This window comes from Lactuca saligna, chromosome 4 (assembly GCF_052625555.1).
Source record: "Lactuca saligna cultivar CGN05327 chromosome 4, ASM5262555v1, whole genome shotgun sequence".
NCBI lineage: Eukaryota > Viridiplantae > Streptophyta > Magnoliopsida > Asterales > Asteraceae > Lactuca > Lactuca saligna.
The window spans coordinates 64,041,781-64,065,739 of NC_136420.1; the positions used below are offsets into that span (position 1 = coordinate 64,041,781).

Consider the following 23,959-nt stretch of genomic DNA (forward strand, 5'->3'; position numbering starts at 1 on the left):
TTAATACATCTTCAAACATAAAGACATAAAATATAAAACATCGTCGCCGTCGTAGTCTTTATTCCTAGTCGTAGTCATTGTTCTTTGGATTTATTTTTCATCCATCATGTCGTTGTGCAATCTTACATTTTAAATAAATTTCTATCAATTTGTGGTATCTCAAACAATTCAAATGCAATCGTATGCTTCATCATGAATCAATTATTTGGATTTATCTAATGAGCGGTAACACAAATGAACGAATCCGGTGAACCGTGAGGTGCCGTCCAAACATCATAAGTTAAATTTATGTCGTTTTCTAAAGCTTCAAATCCTCAAATCATTTCAATTTTTGCAAGTTTCCACATTTCAATACAATTGTGTCTAAAGGAAGTACGCTTCACATGATAATATCACGATTGGAGAGTACTTGAATGAGTGAAGTGGTCAAAAGGCAATCATTCTTGAATCACGAACTTCACCATCTTATCTCGAACTTTAGCCGCTTCATAATTCCAAAATGTAGTATCTTTCGTCATTGTTGTTTGATTATTCCACAGCACAAATTTCACCGCAGGGCATCTCTTTGTCATATAAGTTTTCAATGTCGAATTCCAATCCCTGTTGAAAAAAGCACAACATTTCTTGCATCACGCTTTTCTTGGACCGCTCGACATTACACACACAAATCAAAATTGCCCCAAATAGCCGGATTTCTACTTGTTTCTTTGATGCTAACAAAGGTAACATTGTTTGATGGATCTCCAACACCAACGGAAACTGAATCCATTGCTTAACTTGAGAATGTTTTTTGAGGTTTGGTTAAGCTAAACTTGAGAGCTAAATATAATACATATATATACTATAAGGGATGGTTAATATGGGCAAATAGAAGTCGAAATCGACCCTTACACACCCTCAAACGGCTATATAGCCGGTAGGAAAAAAAAAACGCTCAAAAAAACAGTTCATCAGACTAGTTCAGACGAAACCGATTCCAAACCGGTCCTAACAATTGAAAACTCGAATTGGTCTGCTGGTTCGGTTCAAGGCTGGACCGGTTCAGTGGTGAACTGGTTTTCGGTTCAGGCAGTAAACCGGTTTTTTTGCCCACTTCTACACACAGGTATCATCTTATCCCATTTGTAAACTTAATATTAGGTATCCCATATATAATCTTAAGAGTAGGGGTGGCAACTCTCGATCCAACCCGTAACCCGACACTGATCCAACCCGAAAATAGACGGGTTTGGGTTGAGATTTTTGACCAATCAACCAACCAACCCACCAACCTGTTTATTTCATGGGTTGGGTTGGGTTATCTGTTTGTGTTCGCGGGTCAACCTGTCAACCCGAAAATAGACTGGTTTTTATTTTTTATTTTTATGTGGATGTTACTGAGTGAATTTATGTTGAAAACCTTTTTTATTTTAATTACTTTAATTGTTTTATGCTTATTTTTTAAAATGTATTGTTTATTTATTAAACGGATTATATGGTTGGGTTTGACTCGTTAACTTGTGAACCCGTGAACCTATATACTTAAACAGGTTATATGGGTTGTGTGGGGTTGAGGTTTCCAACCCATCAACCCATGATCCGCCAACCCGTCAACCCATATATTATATGAGTTGTGTTGAGTTTATGTTTTCTAACCTGTGACCCGCTAACCCGAACCCAACCCATTTGCCAAGCTTACTTAAGAGGTTAAAATTTATCTATTGAAAATTTCAATAAGAAAACTCAATCAAAAACACATCAATAACTTTAATTTTTTAATAATTCCAATTTCTAACAACATTAACATGTTTAATCTCTAACAAAAGTTACATAAATACAACTATCGTCTTTTCTTTTATAATATCCGAATTTTATGATATACTTAACATCATAACATGTATATATTAAAAACAATATCAATAATTTTGATGCTCGTAAGTAAATGGTAATTATATAACAAACTTTTTATTTATAATATTACATGCAATATTTTAATATATTAGAAATTATATATATATATATATATATATATATATATATATATATATATATATATATATATATATATATATATGTTCAGGTTCATATGAGACCATGTTCATTTTGTAAGACAGTAAGACCAAATCTAAAAATAATTTTAAAATGCAAAATAAAAGGAAAAATCCAAAAACTTTTTTAATTATTATTTTCGGAACTTTAGTTACTTAAAAAATTAAAAATAAAAAAATATTACCGTTTTTTATAAAGTACGTGAAATATTCTAATAGAATATTACACTGTAAATATACTAATGTAATTTTTAAAATGTTATAATATTATACTAGATTTCTTAGATATGTAGAATATTCTATGTATTCTACTAGAATATGTAAAAAAATGTATTTTTTTGGTTTTTTTTTTTTTTTTGGAAAATATAAATTTCGAAAATAATATTTGAAAAAAAAAATTCGAAAATTCAATTATTTTGCATTTTAAAAATGTTTTTTGTATTATCTACCAAATAAATGGCTAGGATTTTGTATCATGGTCTCACAAAATTAGGTTGTCTCAAATGAACGTAACCATATATATATATATATATATATATATATATATATATATATATATATATATATATATATATATTAAGTTCAAATGAGAACACTATTTAATGTGAGAACGTGAGAACACTAGTTTATGTTACTATTTCACTATGAATTTAATATGTATAGTATTGTAGTAATTATAATATGAATATATTAATTTTATATTGCTATTCTACTATAAAATTTATATATATGTGTAGTAATTTAATAAATTCTAATGTGAATGTTAAATATGTGATTGTTCATATATTCGGTAATGAATAATGCCATAAAGTTGTACATACAAAATTTTAATGTGAATATTAATGTGTGATTGTTTATATATTTGTTGATGAATAATGTCATATCGTTGTATATACAAAAGTCATAGTAGAATACTAATATAAAGTAGTGTGCTCACGTTCTCACACTAAATAGTGTTCTCATTTGAACTTAACCCTATATATATATATATATATATATATATATATATATATATATATATATATATATATATATATATATATATATATATATATATTTCGGGAACGGATAAATGGAACGAGTAATCAGGTGGGTATAACCCTAATACCATAACCATCCTAAATCCGTAATTTTTTTTGAAAATATCTAATATCCGACCCCATAATCATCTTATTAGCCCAAAGGTTTTGGGTTCGGTTTTTTCCATCGAGTTAGAGTATTTTTTTCATCACACGGATGGATACCATTAAGATGATGTGGTTATGATAAGATATCCTATTATTTTAAATAATTAGAATAGTTTATATTAGCTTGTTATGAAAATTAGCACATCATAGTTAATGAAAATGCATGCCATCATTATTTTTGGGGACATATTTATAAATACGCATGCGTCGTACTTTATTTAGTTAAAAGTAGGAGCTAGGCTCATCACAACATATATAATATAGATAAGCATGAATAAGAGAATCACGAAGTTAAGAACAAAAATAAACAAAAATAACATATATAATATAGCACAAACAAGGCTGATTGCTGTGCCATGGAAACATACACGAGGAGAAGTGTCGTGAATTAAGATAATGAAGCCACTAGAACCAGTCAGAGGACATATGGCTAATGGGTTGCCAAAGATGCAACATTTATTTAAAAAAAAATATCAAGTTTCATGACATTCTTTTTTTTATTTTTATAGTATAATGGTCTGCTTCAAGAACATTTAGGTTTGTGCAGCATTAAGATATGGGTTGTCGCTAGTGAGACAAGAACATCTATTCATGGCATGGTTGCAGTAGTAGTAATATGAACAATACCCCTTGCAATCGACATCTGTTTTACATGGTGGAGCATTAAGATCACCATAATCGTTCCCCGAGGCTTGTGAGTCTACAAAACCTGTGATTCAACGGTGTTAACTCTATTAAAAATACAGAAAATAAGCATGGGCATCAGCCATCATCTATATTACTTTTGCATTATTTTTCCAACAATTTGTGAGATGTAAATTAAGTACATATTAGTCTGCCAGGTGATTCTCATAAGAGCTTAGAAATTCGATAAAACTCAATAAGCATACCACCCCATAACAAATTGTGCACATTGTTTGTGTGTGTGTGTGAGAGAGGGGGGGGGGGGGACGTGAAGCCATACTCAATAGCATGATCAAGAAGACGACACTCATTGATACTTTCCCCATATCTGTTAGTAGTATGAAGCTTTTGGATGGATGAAAATTTTTGTATATGCAGATTTTGTGTACGTTTTGGGTGAATAGTTTTTGAGTTCTGATTCATGGAACTTGAATATCTCTATTGGAATTTATTTCTTACAACATAGATGTATTAAATTATATTCGAGAAGTGATTAAATTTTCCATAAATATGTTTGTTGAAAGTCCAATCCCATAAAACCGAAATGAATTGTAACTTCCTAGTAATTAATTATACTTGAAATTCCCTTTTATCAAATCAAAATTCAAGTTTCATTTGACTTGATGATCAAAGAATGTTTGATCTAGAGTTATAATCTTTACTGTTCTGTTGGATTTATCTAAAGATTTGCAGGATGGTGAAAAGTAAAACAATTTGCTCAAAAAAAAAAAGTCTGTATTACTAGCTGTTCCTTCAATTAACATGTCGCAGATTAAAATCACCTAAAAAACATACCAATGCACTTACAAAATCCAAAAGTTACTAAAAAAACAAAAAAAAAAAAATCATAGCAAAACATAGAACACAAATATTCTGAAGCACCTTTTGTTTTGTTTTTTTTTTTTCATCTGTTTCCCTCCTGGAGTTAGCAGTCGAATTCCAGTAAAAAAAGCTAATAATACCCCCTTCCTCTTCCCCTACCACCACCACCACGTCTGCCCCATCCCCGCCCATGGCCGCCCCTACCACCACCACCACCACCTCCACCTCTTCCGCCATATGAAATACCTTCAAATGCCCTGTTTACTAGCTGGTTGCCGCCACCTCCACCTCCACGACCCCGTTTGTTTGTATAGTTTCCAGAACCGTTTGTTGTATTAGCAGGGCGTTTCACTCTGGTAAAAACAAAGGTAATTTAGTCTTTTAGTGTGTGTGTGTGTGTGTGTGTATATATATATATATATATAGAGAGAGAGAGAGAGGGTAATTTGGTCTTTTAATAGAGAAATAGAGGGTGAAATTGAATTCCTTCCATATTCCATTTGGCAATGAAACAAACAATGGAATGGAATCTGAAATTCCAATTGTGTGAAGAAAGGAGAAATAGGTAAAATGTTAAAATGAAAAGAGTTATTAAGAAACATACCCAGTTGCATTATTTGATGGGGCTGCAGTTTTGACAGCTTCTTTCCAGGATAAGTTAATTCTTTTATCTCCAATAAATGATGGTGACTTTGCATGCAGTGGCTGGATTTACAAAACCAAAATATCATTATTAAATTATCACAACATATCTTTATAATAATATATTATTACAAAAGCACAAACCTATAATCAGCTAGTTTTATCAAGTTACCTGTGTCATTGCCAAAATATTGTTGCATGTACGTAAACCTGTTGTGGCATTCTGCTTTTGGGTTTTCTGCAGATCAAAATAAGGCTTGAAATTCAGAAAAGAAAATAATAATATTTTTTTTTTAAAAAATAAATAAACTCACAACAGTAGCCTTTTCCTCATCAGATATGGCAGTTGCCATTGTCTTGTTTTGCTGAGCCATTCCTTGAGTTAGCTTTTTCATCGTCACTTTAGCTAGGTCTTCAACACAGGTTAACCTGCAACTCAATTTATAACATCCTATCATCAAAATTCATTACATGTTTTTTTTTTTTTTTTTAATTTGTCTTCATAAAACCCAAATAATGTCATAAGAGGTATGTCTTCATTAAAACAGTTGCATTTAATTTTAAAGTGAACAGAAAAAATAAGAATATATGAATAACAGAATTACCTTTCTGTGAAATCTTTGTAAAATTCTGAAAAATCCTCACCAAGCCTATCTGATGGTTGCCCAGTCACTATCTTATAACCACATAAACTATTGGTGGCATTTGGAGCCTATTTCATTCATAATATTTTCAATCAAAAAAAAAAAAACACATAAGTAAACAACATATGACACATGCTAAAACTATAATACAATAAATCTCTATCTACTCACCTTGTGAGCCAAATGGTGAAATGTGTACAACAAGCATTCAACATATGTGAAATTCATCTCTTCCCCAGTTTTCCTCAGAGGCATGTATTTCTGAAAGGTCAAGAAACAAGAAAATTACATAAATAAGTTAAAAAGCACACACACACACACACAATGTAAATTTTTGATGAACAGATTTATACCTTCAACAGCTGAACAACAGAAGGAAGAATCTGCCTTGAATCCTGTGGTGTTGAGTAAGGAGAGCTTTCTGCAAGGTTTTTAAGCAAATCCACTTTCCGTTCTTCAGGAAGCTGCTTATTTTTCAAAAACATAACAACACAAGTTACTATTTATATTCATTTCATGATATAACAAAATGAAAAAGTAACATCATCATTACCTTATCGAAAACAGGAATAATGTTCTTGTTTAAATAGTTGAGAAACTTGCTACTTGAAGCACCCCTCTGCATAAAGTTTAAAAGAAACTTACTTCACTACAATGGCAAGAAAAATCAAATACAGTATGTGTTTAGTGTAACAGAAACACATACTAAGAAAAATGGAAGAGCCATGTAGAGGCATGATATCAATCTATCAATATGGTCCCCATCAGAAACCTGCACCTTAAAGACCATGTATTCAGTAAACAATCTAACTAAAAAGATTTCAAGAAAAAAATATATACATACATAAAGAAGAGAATAAAATAAATATTGTTTACTCACATCAAACTGTGCATCTAGATCTGCTTGCCCTTCGATAATTTCAATAAGCTCTTGAACTCTCTCAGTGGGAGCTTTATCTCCAAATATGCTCAAACTTTTTAAAAAATCCATAAACATCTTGAACTCTGCTCCAGTAACATCTTGTAAGCTCTGCAGTCAAAATGCATTCATATAACTTCATATTTGGGAATTGATGAAACACATAGAGAAGGGAAGAGGGGCATACAAAAACTATGAGGTTAATAAGAACATACCTTTTTAATTAAATCAGTTATATGCCTTTCCATCTGTTCTTGAGGCTTTAAGAGCTCTGATTTTATAGGAAACACCTGCAATTTTATTTACACATAAAAAAGCATTTTAAATTTGTACAAAGAATCAGAATTGTTGGTATGTATGACAAATGATAAGTTGGTTTTCTACCTTGTCCCTGATAAAGATGAGGGTCCTCTCACGATTATCATCTGGGATTGGTTCATCAACGCTTTCAATGTGCTTAAATAAAGCTGTTAAGGATGCTGCATCCATAATTTAACTCATTAATTTACAGTTGTATGAATTAAATGTATAAGGGATTATTGAAAAAGGAGAAGACAAATTGGAAAACAAGCAAACTATGATGCTCTAATGGCATCATTGTCATTGAATTACCTTTAACATCCTGCCTCAATAAAGACAACAGAGCTTTATGGACTGCATCACGTTCCACATTTTCTTCTGAAAATATTAAAGTTCTTCAAGTTATATATATGACATGATCATACAACAGCTCCTCAAAAGAAAAAAACTGAAGAAGAACATACCAGCTATGAGAAGTTGAGCAAGAATGTCAACAATCTTGGAAATATGTTCAGGTGTATCCTTACAGAAAAGAGGAAGTCCGCGAATTGCTTGCACTCGTATCTTTATAACACAAATAACCAAAAAAAAAACAAGAATTAAAACAGAAATAAGTTCATATGAAAGCAGTTCCTATATATATATATATATATATATATATATATATATATATATATATATATATATATATATATATATAACATAAGGACATAACATAGCTTCATCTAAACAAAGAGAACACTATCTTAGTAGTTTTCGGTTTTCCTCACAATATGATTAAAGCAGATATTTCAACTTTAGGGTTTTTATATAAGACACAGTTTCATATATAAGAATGAAGCATCCCTTTTGAAATAATGTATTAGTGAAACCTATGAGACTTATATAATACACTTCTCTGATATCTAGATATACATTATCATTACTGGTTATGACATTTGGTTTATGTTTTAGAGCTTAATTTATGAGTACATACTTTAAATGCTGAATAGAATGGCTCACTTGACTATGTTACATCCAGTTATATAGAGACAAATCCATAAAACACAACAATATATTCTCAAAATGTCGAAGACTAACCCCAAGTTCTTCTGCTTCACATAAATCAAGGTGAGCATCAACCGCCGTCCCCGATAGACCAGGAAAGAACTTAAAGAACCTGGGAATCAGCTGAGCAGCTAATTGTCTCGCCTTCAGGCTTGTACTTGTTGCTGAAGCGATAATATTCTTATAATCGTCCACGTTCTGTAGAGAAAACAACCTAATTTTCAGATTTAATGACGATAAACGAAGTAAACCCTAGAAAAAATGATTGGTAACCTGAGACTTGTCTTTAGCTTCGTTGAGTCGTTCACCGTATTCATAAAGCTTTTCGATATCTCTGGTGTCGTCGGAAGCTTCAGCCATTGCTGATGATAGTAGTCGGTACTCGGTACTGATCTGAGTGGGCGAATCTCGAGTGTGGTCTGAGTGGGAAACGAACGGTTTTGGGAGAGCGCCTCTCTTGATGTTAAAAAAAAATAAGAAAGACTCGAAGTCGAAAACAGAAGGGTTACATATAACATAAATGGAAAATGGAAGGAGTAAATAGAGTTTTGTAGAAGAGTATGTGATATTTTGAAAAGATATTTCTTGTGTTTTAAAAATTATTCATGTAAACCTATTTAATATTTTGTTAAAACTAAAATGGTGTTTGTAATTGTTTTTTAAATAATTTATTAATTTATTGGATTTTGAAAAGTCAATAAATTAAAAAAAAAAAAAAAAAAAAAAACAAAAAACGTTTAACAAACTAAAAAAATAATTTTCAAGTTTTCCATGATGGATTATGTTTAGATGATGTAATTTGGGTAAGGTTAAAATTGATTTTTCGTATTGCAATTATAAGTTTTTTGTTAAGCTGATTTATGTATTTTAAAAATAAAAAGTATTAAAATCCATTGTTTTCATGTTTGTTGTTATGATTTGCATTTAAGAATTTGGCATATTTTTCTAAAATTTGTTTGATTAGTCATTACGTTTTCTATTTATTCATAATTTTTGTTAAAACACATACCAAAACTTCTATTGAAAAATAAAGATAAAACTCAAATTTGATTGCAAAAAAATCTTTTGATGTGATCCAAAAAGTTTTCGGTTTGCACTAAATATCTAAAATCAAAGTTTTCGGCATATTTACCGATTTACCCTTTTAATTTCAATTTTGTATTTCCTTCCTTATTTACTTTAATACTTTATGAAATTAAAAATAAATAAATAAAAAAAAAAAAAAAAAAAAAAGATAGACCCCACTCCACCCCTTTCGTTACCCCCTTCTTCTTCTTCTCCCTCCTCCTCCTCCTCCTCCTCCTCCTCTCTCTCTCTCTCTCTCTCTCTCTCTCTATGCACCGTATACCCACATTATTTTTCTTTTCACCCAAGAACACTTCATCTTCTTCATCTCTTTTTTCTTAATCAAAATTCCATATCCACACATTTATTCCAAACACATGACACGTACAAGCACTCATAAACATACCTATCAAAATACACCGACACACATCACTGAAATTCAAGTCTACATGTTCGATCCGTGGGAGCTTCCAGGTGACTAGAAATGTAATAGCATGGAAAGATCATTTAGACAAAAGATCAAACACTTGGTAGGCATTAGCCATACTTTAGGTTCGTGGGTTGCAACTTTACTAAGTAATCTATCATGTCCATTTCTTCTTACATCATTCAATTCCCCATTCTTTCAACTTTTAAGCTAAATCATTTGATTCCTGATTTGAATAGATCTTCATTCGATCGAGTAACTGCAGTGAAATTGGATCTCTATGTTTGAATCAAAAAGTGGTTTAAATTGGATCTCTATGTTTGGATCGAAAAGGGGTTTGTTGATTGTCAACAACTTCTTTATCCACCACACGAACCTCATACTCCACCGATTCATCTTGTTTCTCCACCACTTTTGGTACACTCTGGTAATGGAGATTAGTAGTTGCTCTTTCTTCACTCTTTTCATCAACCAGTCGTAGAATAAGGATAAACAGTTGGAAGATAAGAACCCTCTAGTTATTTGTATTGATCAATATAAATCAAATTTTTGTACCATTGTTGATGCAGGGGAGGTGAGGTAATAGGTGGAGCCAGAATTCCAAATGAATATCCTTTCTTTTGATCGGGAAGGTTGAGCACCGGAGATGAAAGGTCATCGCCACCGCATGCAGCGGTGTACTGCAGATCAAAAAATGGTGAAGTGAAACACGTGCAAATTTTAGGGAATGAAAGTAAATGGGCTTCAACGAGAGCAAAATGAATTTAGGGATTTGAAGAGTGATATAAAGATACTTTGATAGTCAGGAGTATATCGTCTGTATGGAGAGAGAGAGAGAGGGGGGGGGGGGGAGAGAGAGCATTGCCTTTTCTTTTATTTTTAGGCGAAATCCTCAATGAAATCCGAGTTATAATGAAATCCGAGTTATAACGAAGAAGTTATGATCAATCGAAGATCCGCGACAAAAACCGGCAAACACTATTTAGCATAAAAAGTGAGTTTTCGATAAACTACCTTTTTAGCTTTAGTGATCTAAATGAAAGTCGTAGTGTTTGTTAAACCGAAATTTTTCATAAAAAGAACGTCCAAATCTGACTTCGTATGAGGAAGTTATGATTTTTCTAAGTTTCGGAATATCAGTAGACACTTAAAAACTCGAAATAAAGATTGAGCGATATTTAGCCGACACAACCTAGACGAGAATCGAAGATCTCTTCAATAGTAGTATAACAGTAAAAAGACAGACGAAAACGGACGTCGGATGAAAAAGTTATGAATATTTAACGGACTTTTGCTGTCCCAACCTGTTAAAAATATAATAATAAAAATAAAGTCAAAATTAGCCGACGGAGTCTAAACGAAAGTTGTAGAGTATAATATCACCTACGCGTGGATATAAAGAGTGTTAAAACCAGAGCATGTATGCGAAAGATATGGATTTTTAAATATCTGGGCACAAATATCGAGATTGGTCTGAAGTCGTACGCCCTGCGTACGAGAGTACGCTTAGCGTACTCGAACTAGGTCAGTAATGGGCCACGTCGCCCCTCTCTTCGCTTAGGTGGCACGCATCGCATCCTCTTGACACGTTCGAGGCCCGGGATCCGAACCAATAACACCTCGCTTGTACGCCTCACGTTACCGAAGGTACGCCCAGCATACGAGGGCCAGACTCTCCCCTATAAATAGATTGTGAAGGTCTCTGGTTTATATCCCCCCCCCCCCCGAAGTCCTGGTATCATCCCCGACACCCGAAGCAATTCCCGACGACCCGAAGTTCCCGAGAAAATCATATTTCAAGTCGAAACTCTGCCCGCATAAAGTCTGGTTTTCAGCTAAAATCCCCGGTTTCGTCACAGAAAGTCATATTTAGAGTCGAAGTGTTGCCTAAATTAATACTTTAGTCCCCGAATATTTCACGGTGAGTTCAATATATATGAACAATTGTATGTTATGTGTTATACGTGCAAGGTGCTTTCCTGTGATATTCTGGTATTGACTTTGAGTCTTTGGCCATGTAGAGCATGTCTTGTATTAATTATATACCTCTGATCATGTAGAGCATGTCTTGTATACTTTTGGTTATTGGCTTTGTGCCTTTGACCATGTAAAGCATGACTCATATAACTTTTGATATTGGTAATGGGCTAGGTAGGGCTGCAAGCCTATATAAGCTAGTAAAATGATAATCATAAATTGTATATGTCTTCTGTGATATTTGGGTCGAAGCTTTATTGATGTATATCAAGTATTAAAATTGTTATGTCTTATCAATTGTATATCTTTAAATAAAGTCATTGATTGGTATGGAAAGTTTGTCACATGATTTACATATGTCTTTATTGTTCTTCTTTGCTTCTGCCATATTGATGTATATATATGGCATAACGCTATAATGTATCTATTATTGAACTCACTAAGCGTCACCGCTTACCCATCTCAATGTTTAACAATTGCAGGTAATAAACATCCAGTATAGGAATATATTGTTAGAAGATTTTTGAATAAATAATACTATTACTTTCGTAATTAGTGTTTGAGTATGTATAAAACTATAATATCCTGAGTAGTTATGTAATATATAACTCTTTGTAAAAGTCTTAATACCCCTCTCAAGGTTTAATAATTGCAGGTAATAAACATCCAGTATAGGAATATACTGTTAGAAGATTAATGAATAGATAATACAATTACTTTTGTAATTAGTGTTCGAGTATGTATAATACTATAATATCATGGGTAGTTATGTAATATATAACTCTTTGTAAAAGTCTTAATAGTCGGGCCATTTTGGGGTGCCGACCTACCCATGTGGCCATTCTGGGGTGCTGACCTACCCGTCGGTCCTAACAACCAACCCTCAGGGACTATTCCACCCCTACTGCTACTGTCACATATATCATAACATAAACATACTATCATACATATATGGGGTGTCCGAACTACCCTTCGGTCCTAACAACCGAACTTGGAGACTATTCCCCTCCTACTACCACTATCACATATAACATATCATGCCAGCATATAACATATCATCACAACATATAAACATGTCATCACATACTGTCAGACATATATGGGGTGTCTGGCCTACCCTTCGGTCCTAACAACCGAACTCTACTACTATCACATATAACATATCATGCCAGCATGTAACATATCAGGTAGTAGCAAACCTAGATGATTTCACATAGACAATCATCTAACATACAACTCCTACTGGTGGGTCGACATTGTGGTCGTAGACCCACCGCTACTGGAAGGTAACCCACCTCACACTGCTGAAGTCCCGAAGACACAATCCCCCACTTGCTGAAGTCCTGCAGACTCGACCCCAACTGCTGGCTGACAGATTCCCGAACTGTCAACACCAAAATAACACCCAATTAATAATTGGGACCTAATACTTAACCATACGTACATTCTTTAGGTAATTACTACATTACCCCTAGCTTGGCTTATTCAAGCCTAAGGCCCAATCCGTAGGCCCAAAGTCCAACTAGGAATCAAGGCCCAACATATGGCCCAATTTTCCAAATTGGGCCCAAGCCTATACATGGTCTTATTCTGAGGCCCAACCAAAAATTCCAATCCAACATCTGGTATTCTAATGGCCCAACACCTCATAATCATGAAGGCCCAAACTATGGCCCATCTATGGCCTAATTTTCCAAATTGGGCCAAAGCCCCTTACACGGGCCTTACCCTAGGCCCATTAAATTATTCTAGTCTAATTTCTTGATCTTGGATGGCCCATTAATAACCCAATCATCAAGGCCCAACAATAAACCCAAGTGAAATTAGGTTTTCTCATAAAATGACGGTGAGGGTTAAGTTTCCTACTTAACCCATTAAGGGCTTCATCCACTAAGGACTTAATCCATTAAATCCAATATTGCTTAGATTAACCTTTGCCAATGATTATTATTTAATATCCTCGGTTATTAAATAATTCCCGTGTGTCCCGATTAATTTCCCAGAATTAGGGTTTTGATTGCATTAGGGTTTCCAAACCCTAATTAGGTTTTCCAACCCAAATACCATCCATTTATTAATTTGTTGGACGTTTAGGTTGTTTAGGGCTTTATTGGGCCTATCAAGCCCACTAGAATTTCATCAAGATCATTAGGGTTTTATTGGGTTAATTAGAGTCCATTAAGCTTCATTGGGCCCATTTGAGCTTCTTTGGGCCAATTAGGGTTTCAAGCACCCCAAAAGAATCAACACCACGAGGCAAAGCACACTGCCACTCGACAAGGCGGCCGGTGGCAGCAGGAGGCGGCAGCCACCACCCTAGGGTGGTGGTTTCTAATTTCTTTCCATTATTTCGATTTTGAGTTACAATTACAACGAAAATACCAAAGCAACATACACACTAACTAAGTTAAACATACACAAACAAACCACCTTGAGGTGGCCGACGGTGGTGCATAGCGACAACCACCACCCCACGGCGGTGGTGGTGGATGTTTTCAGTTTTTCGACCAAATGAAATCACCCATCAACACACTCATACACATTTCTGCTTGCAAAACGAATCCAACACCCACCTGTGGTGGGGCGGCGACGGCAGCAACACTCTAGCGACAATCAACGGCGGATTGCGGTGACAAAAAGGAAATGGCCGCCATGGTGGTTCCCATGTTTTTTCGGCCAACAGAAGGCATACGCACACACTAACACAAATCGAGCAAGGGGAACACACCCAATCACAGCCACCCCCACGGTGGCTCACGACAGTCGGAGAGAAGCACCATCCACAACCGCACCCGCTGCTCGATTAAGCGATGACGGCGATAGCTCGACGGCAGAAGTAAAAGAGACGAAGTGGCGATAGGAAACGATGGCAATAAAGCTCAGCAAAGCCCGTCGTTGACGAACGACGGCTCACCGTCTTCATCGACCCTCGGCGGTTCTCCGGTAGCAGCGTCGCAATGGCGACCTTCCATAGTAGTGTAGCAGCCGACGGTGCTCAATGGCGAGGTGGTAGGCATCCCCGTTAATCGGAACAACGAATAGAAGGGAGGTGGTGGTGGCTGACTTCACCCGTGGCGACTGAAGAGGTTCTCCTTAGGGTTAGGGTATGGACGGTGGTGTTAGGGTTATATACCCCGATACTTGAAACTTATGGCCATAATAACAAGAATGGTCCCTGCCTTCCCATTTTCCTTCAAAGCAAGGCCAAAATTTACACTACAGCCCCTTGACTCTAATATTCCTTTCAACACAAATCCAAAGAAATTGCCAAACAGCCCCTAACATCCAAAATCCTTTCACAATCAGCCTATAAGTTACCATTTGAACCCCACCATCTAAAACCCTTTACAAATTAGGTACGCAATTTACCAAACAGTTCCCCAATGTCTTAATTATAACATATTCAATCCTTCCACCTCATTTCTTTTAAAAATAATTTCTCGGTAATTACCACAGATCCCATGTCTTCATAAATATTTATAAAATGAGTCCCAAACTCATGCTTTTAACCCCCGACTTCTAAAAATGTGGCAGTTAACTCCTCGAACCCAACACCCTGCATATATAATTATTTATTTTAGGGCTACGAGCCATTTATTTATTTATTTAATAAATAGACGTGGTTTTACACTTCAGTGGATCGTGGCAATGTGAAGGCGTGATTGTACACATCCTCACGGTTTGGACTTATGTATTCTGAGAATATCTGATAATGTGAATGTTTTGAAAGTTATGTTGAAAGAGATTCTGATTTTTAAATAACATTTTGGGAACAACGGTCTTTGTAAACCCTTCTATAGAAAAAGGGTTGTTTTGAAAAGTTTAAATTTTATGAGATTTTTGGGATGTTACATAAATGGTACATGATGAAACACATGTGGTTAAGATTATGGATATTGAATATTTTTTAAAAGATGCATCTTGTATTTGTATAATTGGGAAAGTTAATGAGGTTTAGGTATAGTTGTCAAGTCTTGTCGATGTTAATGTTAAATGGAAATGAAGATGATAGAGAGTTTGATATCAAATTATTTGAAGCTAAATGTACATAAAATATATGTAAGTATAGTTTTATCCAACTTAAATGCATAAGTATAACATCCAATTTTCACAACAAAAAATTTTCTTTTTTATTAAGGTAAAACTTCTCAATTTATTAATCCATTAATTAATAAAACCATTTATTTCGAATTACATTTATTAAAAATCAGAGTATTGTAGAAATGCGGAATCATTAAGGTTGTTGATGAGTGTGTACAGTCCTGCCTTCGCCTTCCAACAATAACCGATGATACCTGAAACCATAAACAAACGTGTAAGCATAAAACTTAGTGAGTTTCCCCCAAAATACTACCATATAAACATATCACATATACAATCAAACATGTCGGTTCCATTCAACCATTAGGTTGGAATACCCCAGGCCCAGTCGACCTCTGGGTCAAATCATCCTCGGGATGGAATACCCCAGGTTGGAATGCTAATATACAACAGGTCCAATAAGCCATCTATAACATTCCGTTTAAAATAAATTAATAAATAGTTTAAATAAATAAATAATCCTAAAAACCCCAAGATGTATTTTTATATTTTAGCCATAAATCCGTAATATTTTATCAGTGTTAGCCATAAGGAGTTAGATGATATAATTTCCAGAATTTGGGGTCTATATTGTAACATTGAGACTTGAATTGTAATGACTTTTGGAAGCTGGGGGATGTTTGGTAATTAGTGGTCTTAGTTTGAAAGGAATTGTAGAGGCAGGGACCAATCTCATTATAATGCATCCAATTTTGGTAAAACACGGGACTTGAACTCGTGTTCCTTACCCCTCTCGTTTTAAGAGTGCAACACCCAAACCCTAACCCTAAAAACCTTGTAACCGCCACCCTTGTTCCTCCACCCCTCCAGCCACCCCTTCTGGTAGTTATGTGTGTATGAAAGTGTTGGATTAATGTTATGTGTAAATCGAGAGGCTTTGGATGGTGTTTGGACCAAAAATTCATATCTCTCGCCTTTGAAATGGTGGTTGTCGCTTCCTGCCGCCATGGACCACCGCCGCCGACCACTGCCCAAGGTGGCAGTAGGTGGGGCCCAATTTATTAAACATATATATTTAATTAATTAACTAATCATCTAGCTTAAGGAGTTAGAAAACCCTAATATTAAGAAACCCTAATTTTGGAGTTGGTTGGGACCCGCATTAAAACTACTAATTAAACCTAAAATAATATTTAATAATTATTGACAATTAACTTAATGCAATATTGAACTTGATGGATTAAGTCCTTAAGGGGTTAGGTGTGGAACACTAACCCTAGTTATCATTTTATGTGAAAAACCCTATAACCGGGGAGCTCTATTTGGGCGATGACTGGGCGCGTATTTGGGCCATTGATTGGATTATTATTTCACTCGATAATGACTAAGTCAAGCCTTAATCACTCATACCCTTAAATGATTAAGTCCTTAATATGTTAAGTGTTCTTATTCAAACATAATCGTCATTTCATGTGAAACCCTAATCGTCATTTCATGTGAGGCAGTCACTGTTGCAAGTGACTATAACCTGTGATCGGGTATTAACTCAAGTATCTTCCTATAGGTGTTTGGAAGTGAGTTAAAGCTGGTAGAGTCCTTCATTGCTATAGTGGTTAGATATGCGTATATCGAGGAGAGTTTCACCTCACTATACCCGTGGGTGGAAGGCAACAATGTCGACCCACTAGTTTTGGTTATCTGTTAGTAGAGGGATGCTCTAGGGACTATATATAGTCATGTAGGATAGACTGAGTACTTTTGATCTAAGCTCTCTTACGTGTTCCTTGTTTGGTTGTGGTTCTAAAGTAGGATCACCTGATCGGGTGATTATCTCACCTCTGAGTATATTAGACCATGCATTCCTTGGATTATTGATATTTAGTATATTGCTATGTTGTAGTGATTTGTTATATCTGCGTTCTGGTATTGAGTATGTTGCTATGCTGTAGGGATCTATTGGATGTGTCTTCTGCTATTGGGTACGCTATTATGTTGTACTGATCTGTTAGATCTGTTTCCTAGTATTGAGTATGTAGCTTTGTGGTAACAACCTGTAGAACTGTATTTATCTGTGCTTGCTAGCTATCATCTATAGAGTGCCCTTAGGGGCTGTCTTTGGCCATGTAGGATAGCTTAAGAACTCTTGGTTTAGGCTCTCTTGCCTGTTTAATGTTTGATTGTGGCTCTAGAGTAGGACCATCTGTTCGGGTGGCTATCTCACATCTGGTTACTTATGGTTACACATTCTATGGAGGTTAATTGGTAGCGGGACTGTATGTTGTGAGAGGATTAGTAGGCAGTAGTGAGTTTTATGATTATTGTTTGCATGTATTATGTGCATACTTGATCCTGATGGGTTATACATCAACATATTGTGTTTGGTTGAGTTGAGGCGGTCTTGCTTTGTGCGGTAGGCCAAGATACCCGGTGCGGGCCGACTTTAAGTTGTAGGCACGGAAGCTCGGGAAGAGTAATAGGGTTGAGACGGTAGGCCAACAAAAACAAATAGTATGGACTTTCTGAGTTAAAAAAATAAGTTAGGGACCAATCATGCAAATTACCCTAAACGGAATAAATAAAGTATATAAAAACAAAAACTAAAGTTAAAAATCCATGCGGTGTAACTTTTTGCAAACTATAAGGACCAATTTTTAATTCTAAGCCCAACTTTATGACTGATTTTGCAAAAAAATAAAAATAAAAGAGTTAACAATGAAACTCGTTAAATGAGCTACAATGATAATTTTACGAGAAAGTTGTGGCATAACAATAATAATTAAAAAGTGTTAGAACTTTTTCCAATTACACTTTAGACTACCCCATTGAGGAGTGAACTACTCGTGACAAAAAAAATATTAAAAAAATAAATATTGGATAATCCTTGGTGAGCTAGTTCGTGGTCAAGTCTCCGATCACTTAAGTTTGTATAACAACTTTATGTGTGTGTCCAACTTTATTAGAGGGAAATCAATTAATTTTATACTAAAAGCTAATTTTTGTTAATAAAGAAATTTATCTTTAATAAAAAATAAAATAAAATATACAAAAAAACTTAATTTAATTTTCTCTAAAAAAAGGCCAATATTGATACAATTTTATAAATATAAAATATAAAATTTTAATATAAAATAGGTTGGGTTGGATTGTTAATGAATGTAAAAAATTAGATTGTATTGAAATGTATAGGTGGAAGAAAGATAAGTTTAATTTTTTATTGAAAAATTTAATTTAATGTGCCTGAAGTTAGAAACTTTTTATGGTATTAATCCATTTATTTTCATAATAAATGTACAATTTTTTTGACCACCGGTTATTCAAAATTGGAATATTAGGAAACCAATCAATAAAAATCAATTTATATATAGTTACCAAAATCGACATCTAAGAAATCTTATAAATACTTAATACATACAAAGAAATCTTAATACTTTATACACACATCCATTCCTTATACATACACTTTATCGTCGTGTCAGTCTCATCTTTTCTGACCACCGCCATCCACCTCAGTCGTCAGCCACCGGCGGGGATTCATAATGGGGGTACTAGGAAAAATCCTTCTCCTCCTTTTATTCCTCTTCACTGCACCCACGCATACGTTTCAATTTAATAACGTCAAACTAAAATCACCATCCGATAACCAACATACGACCCTCTTACATACCGATCAGGTTACTACTAAACACTATTTACCACCCCAACCACCGCACCTCCCGTTTGTTTACTTGGTTTTCTCCGTCGCTTATCTGTGTTTACTAGGGTTTTGGATCTCAGTATGCTTAAAAAACCGGCGATGTTTTCACAGGGTTCATTTAATTATGGGTGGGTTGCTTGTTACGACTTTCTTTCACCTTGTTATGTGTGCCTTAGCCGATCAGCATTACCTGGAGGTTTCATGTACTCCTCATGGATGGGATCTGTTGCTTTACATATTTCAGTTTATGAGGATTGTGCTTTTCTACTTGGTGATCATGTTGACAGGTAGCGGATGGTGTTTCTGGAAGGAAGGGACAAGTCGGTTTTTATGACTGTAACCCTAATACAAGTTATCGTTAATGTAAACTTAATCTTGATAGGCGAAACTGTCTCTTATAGCAGTTATATAGACCGGTTGAGTTGGATAGTAGTAATTAGTTCGGCAGATTTGTTATGTCGCTTTGCTGTTTGTGTCTCCTTTAAGTGGTCGCCGAGGGCTAGATTTGAAAGACCAGAATCATGGCTGGTGATGATTATTGTATATTTTAACATATGGAGCATTTTTTTATGTCGAGGGCCTGACTATGCAGCTTACCAATGCCCGTGGGTGTTTAATATTGTGTTAGATGAAACCGTTGATCTTGTCCTCTGTATGGTGTTATTTTACATTTTCAGGCCATCTGAGAAAGACGAATGCATTGTTGATGAAAAGGCAGCCAACATGAGTTTCGGGGATGATGAGGAGGAGCTTCGGCTTTTGAATTCCATATATTGAGTATGGTTTTTTTTGTTTCGTTGGTTACGAGCTAGTTTGTCATGGTAGAATTTGATGTTCTCGTTTTTTGATTGATCATAACAAGTACGGAATAATATATATGATATATCAACAGTGTGTTACAATTTTGGTATTTTCATATAATCTAATTGTTAGTCATCATTAATGTGTTTAATGTGGCTAGTTCAGATTTCAGAATATGATATGTTGATATGTTGGATGTGTTGTTGTTTTCTTGATTTCTTGTACAGAAGCATCTTCGGAGAAGTAATTCATGTATGTTGATTATTTTAATGGTTATTGTAAAAAAACAATTTATGTATATTGGCTATTTTAATGTTCCATATTGAAAAAACAATATATCAATATATGTTTATTTTTATTAATGGCAACCATATTTCATTGAACTTTATAAGTTCAATTAAATTAATGGATTGCTGCATCAACCACTAATTAAAACCACTAATTAAACATATATATGTGCACCTTTATTTTTTAACATCCATACTTCATTATTTAAAAATGACCATCTTATTCTCCTCATTAAACTCAACTCCTCAAAACAATTCATTTTCATCTTATCACTCACACTCCATTAATCTTATTCTCCTCATTAAACTCAACTCCTCAAAACAATTCATTTCCATCTTATCACTCACACTCCATTAAGCATGCATATATTCACCATCTTATTCACCTCCTATAAATTTACCTTGGATGCCCTTTAGCGTGTAGTGTTAATGGATTAAGATATTCATTCAAGGTATTAATAATTGATTTTATTTTTATTATTGTAAATATTATATTTTTCAGCTTAAGAATATAGTATCATAAGTAATAATTTGTTGGGTAAGATATAATATAATTTCAAGTCTAATTTAATATCCATGTTTTAATGATTAAAAAAAAAACAATGGTCAAAGATGGTATGTGAATTTTATTGATACAAAATAATAAAAAAAATCATGTGGAAACCGCACCAAAAAATAATTACAACCGCACCAAAAAATAATTTGCATTAAAAAAAATATTGAAACACACCATTAATCTTTCCTCTAAAAATTTATTTGAATTTTTCATTTCGTGCTAGATCCCTCCAAATTTCCCTCTTTTATATAAAGTTGGATATGCAACCTCTTATCATAGTTAGAGATTTGTCGATTCTATGCTTGAAAACACATGTGAGGTATATCCGTTATTTATCTTTTTATCATTAACGACATTTGTGTCTCCATTTTTCTCTTATTAATTGTAATTGGATGTCCTATTTTAAGTTTTAATAATGTTTTCTTGTTCTGAATCTCTACAGGTGCCTCTTCTTCCGTGATATATCTCCAAAAAAGGATCCAAAGACTTATAATGTTTGATTCAATGACTTTCAATCAACGGGTATGGAGCTAGCTTTTGCAGAGTGAGTTTTAAGATGTTGAAAAAGAAATTGAAAACAACATCGATGAAATGTGATTTCCCAAGAACAAATTTTTAATTGGTAGAGAAAAAGAAATTGCAGAGATTGAAACCACCCCTTTTGGAGAAAAACAAATTACGATTAAACCTTTGATTGAAAAATAATCACCCAACATATCTAAATACAAAAAAATGAAACTTCATAAGTAGTGTGGTGTGCATCAATGGCAAACCGCTTAATTGGTGCAGTTTTAGCTAGCTATTTTTTGAGGCGGTTTGATTATTTTTTTGTACGATTTTGGCTTTTTTTAGGTGGTTTTGACTATTTCTTGGTGCCATTTTGCCTATTTTTGAGGCGGTTTGACTATTTTTTGGTGCGTTATAGTATTAATCATTTTAACCGCATCAACAAATGCTTTCTGTATCAGAATATGATATGTTGGATGCGTTGTTCTTTTCTTGATTTCTTGTACAACTGCTTTTGCTCGGAGATGTAATTTATGTATGTTGATTATTTTAACGGTTATTGTAAAAAAACAATTTATGTATATTGGTTATTTTAATGTTCAATAATGAAAAAATAATATATCAATATATGTTTATTTTTATTAATGACAACCATAATTCATTGCACGATGGTCAAAGATGGTATCTGAATTTTATTGATACAAAATAATAAGACATTATATTGATGATATTTGTTAATTAATTGATTTCATCAATAGAAGCAAATAAGTAACTTGGGTATGGAAATTAGTATACTGAATTGTTAAACATTGAGAAGAATGTAAATAAATGATTAGATCGATAAATGAACCTATAAAATTTTGAAATATAAAAAGGAAATTGTTATAATTAGTTTAAAAATTACGATAACACAATAGATAAAAAATTTAAAATAAAAGGATCAATAATCATCAAATTGTTCAGAATATCAAGTTACATTGTACAAGATTGACATTGAATATAAATAACTTAAGGTGATTAGTAAAAATATTTACAAAGAGGTTAGAATGTGTAAAAGTTAGAAAAGATGGAGTTTAAGAGGCTTAAAGGTGCAAGGATTGAAAGTGTTGATTGTAGACGTGAGAGGGGCGCCACTTGTTTCTCCTAAAGTCAATAAAGGTGCGGACCCTGCTTTGTCAAATTGCACCAGGTTCACACCGACTTGGAGACTTGGGTATATAACACTGGTTGGATGAGTCTCTCTCTCTCTCTCTCTCTCTCTCTCTCTCTCTTGTTTCCTTTGGGTTTGTAGTTAGGGTTTCATTGATGCAATTTAGATGTTATTCTTGTTACAATATGTTTAATCAAGATTGTGTGCTTGTAGTTACCGAGTGAGAGTGTGTATTGTAGTAAGGTTTCTTGTTGTACTTGTTTTGTTTTTTTAGTTAATAAGAGTTCATTCTATGGGTTTTAGCATGGTATCAAAGTTAGATTTAGCTCTTTTACATTGAGATCATGTTTTTGTTCTTATCGCTTTGTTTGAGGTGCTAGATTGATTTTTTTGTGCATTGTGTTGATCTAGATGTATCAGTGCAATATAGGGGTTTCTGGGTAGATCTCATCTAGATCCCCTTGTTTTATTGTTTTTTTTTTTGGGTTCTCCAAATCGTCGTTCTCTTATATCTAGATCTATGTTTTTTTTAAAATATCGTTTAATTGTCTTTTTCTATCAACAAATATGTTCTTCTGAACGGTGTTCTTGGTTCTCCTCACATCATATCCTATGGATCTGGTGTGTGGAGTTTTCTTGCTCTTTGGCATTAGTTCAATTTATTTGGCATCGTATCTCCTATACGTTTGATTAGTAGTAAACGCTAGTGTTAACACATTTGATATCCTTTAACGACCAACATTAACTAGAAAATCAACCTAAGAGTGGTGTAAATAGTTGATGTTGATAATTGTGATATATGGAATTCAAATTCCATTGTTGTGTATTCAGTGTTGGATCTAGCATTCAGAGCTACATTGAATGGTAATTGACTTTGCTACTTATTGGTTATTTTCGTTCCTGGACCGTTGTAAGTGTTCTCTTGGTCCTAATTCACTATTTGTTCAAATAACTCGTTTCTTTGTATACTTTGTATGTGTTTGTCAGTCTTTAGGATTGGTATAATTTGAATATGAACACAAGTTGTACAATGTATATGTGATCTATCTGTGAGTTTTTTTCTATTGTTATTATTTGTTGGCTTACAAATTATTGGTGATGTATCTTGTGTCTCTCTGTTTATTTCTCCTTGCTCAAAATCTAGGTGAAATCGAGTGTGATTAGGGACATAATTCTGATGGG

The 23,959-nt window shown here is 34.0% G+C and overlaps 1 protein-coding gene across 2 annotated transcripts; it reads right to left on the reverse strand.

Moving 5' to 3' along the window:
• Nucleotides 1–4,611: 4,611 nt before the first annotated feature.
• Nucleotides 4,612–8,765, reverse strand: LOC145042020 (apoptosis inhibitor 5-like protein API5). Of its 2 annotated transcripts, none has more exons than XM_078990311.1 (16): nucleotides 8,546–8,765; nucleotides 8,306–8,470; nucleotides 7,690–7,789; nucleotides 7,538–7,603; nucleotides 7,310–7,404; nucleotides 7,141–7,215; nucleotides 6,887–7,036; nucleotides 6,713–6,778; nucleotides 6,560–6,625; nucleotides 6,360–6,470; nucleotides 6,178–6,267; nucleotides 5,968–6,074; nucleotides 5,677–5,791; nucleotides 5,535–5,600; nucleotides 5,325–5,425; nucleotides 4,612–5,073 (listed from the first exon to the last, which is right to left on the reverse strand). In XM_078990311.1, exons 1-16 carry the CDS (start codon nucleotides 8,630–8,632, stop codon nucleotides 4,851–4,853), a joined length of 1,683 nt encoding a protein of 560 aa, XP_078846437.1. In that variant the 5' UTR covers nucleotides 8,633–8,765; the 3' UTR covers nucleotides 4,612–4,850. The 2 variants fall into 2 exon arrangements, with proteins under 2 accessions (XP_078846437.1, XP_078846436.1); XM_078990310.1 differs by having other exon boundaries at nucleotides 6,713–6,784.
• Between the last annotated feature and the right edge of the window lie 15,194 nt (nucleotides 8,766–23,959).

Excerpts from the sequence above, each read along its gene's own strand:
- LOC145042020 (XM_078990310.1), bottom strand. The coding sequence starts at position 8,632 with ATGGCTGAAGCTTCCGACGACACCAGAGATATCGAAAAGCTTTATGAA. Across the intron at positions 7,790-8,305 it reads GTGAAGCAGAAGAACTTGGG|ATACGAGTGCAAGCAATTCG; the intron begins GTTAGTCTTCGA and ends TGTGTTATAAAG. Across the intron at positions 6,785-6,886 it reads ATCTAGATGCACAGTTTGAT|GTGCAGGTTTCTGATGGGGA; the intron begins GTGAGTAAACAA and ends ATGGTCTTTAAG.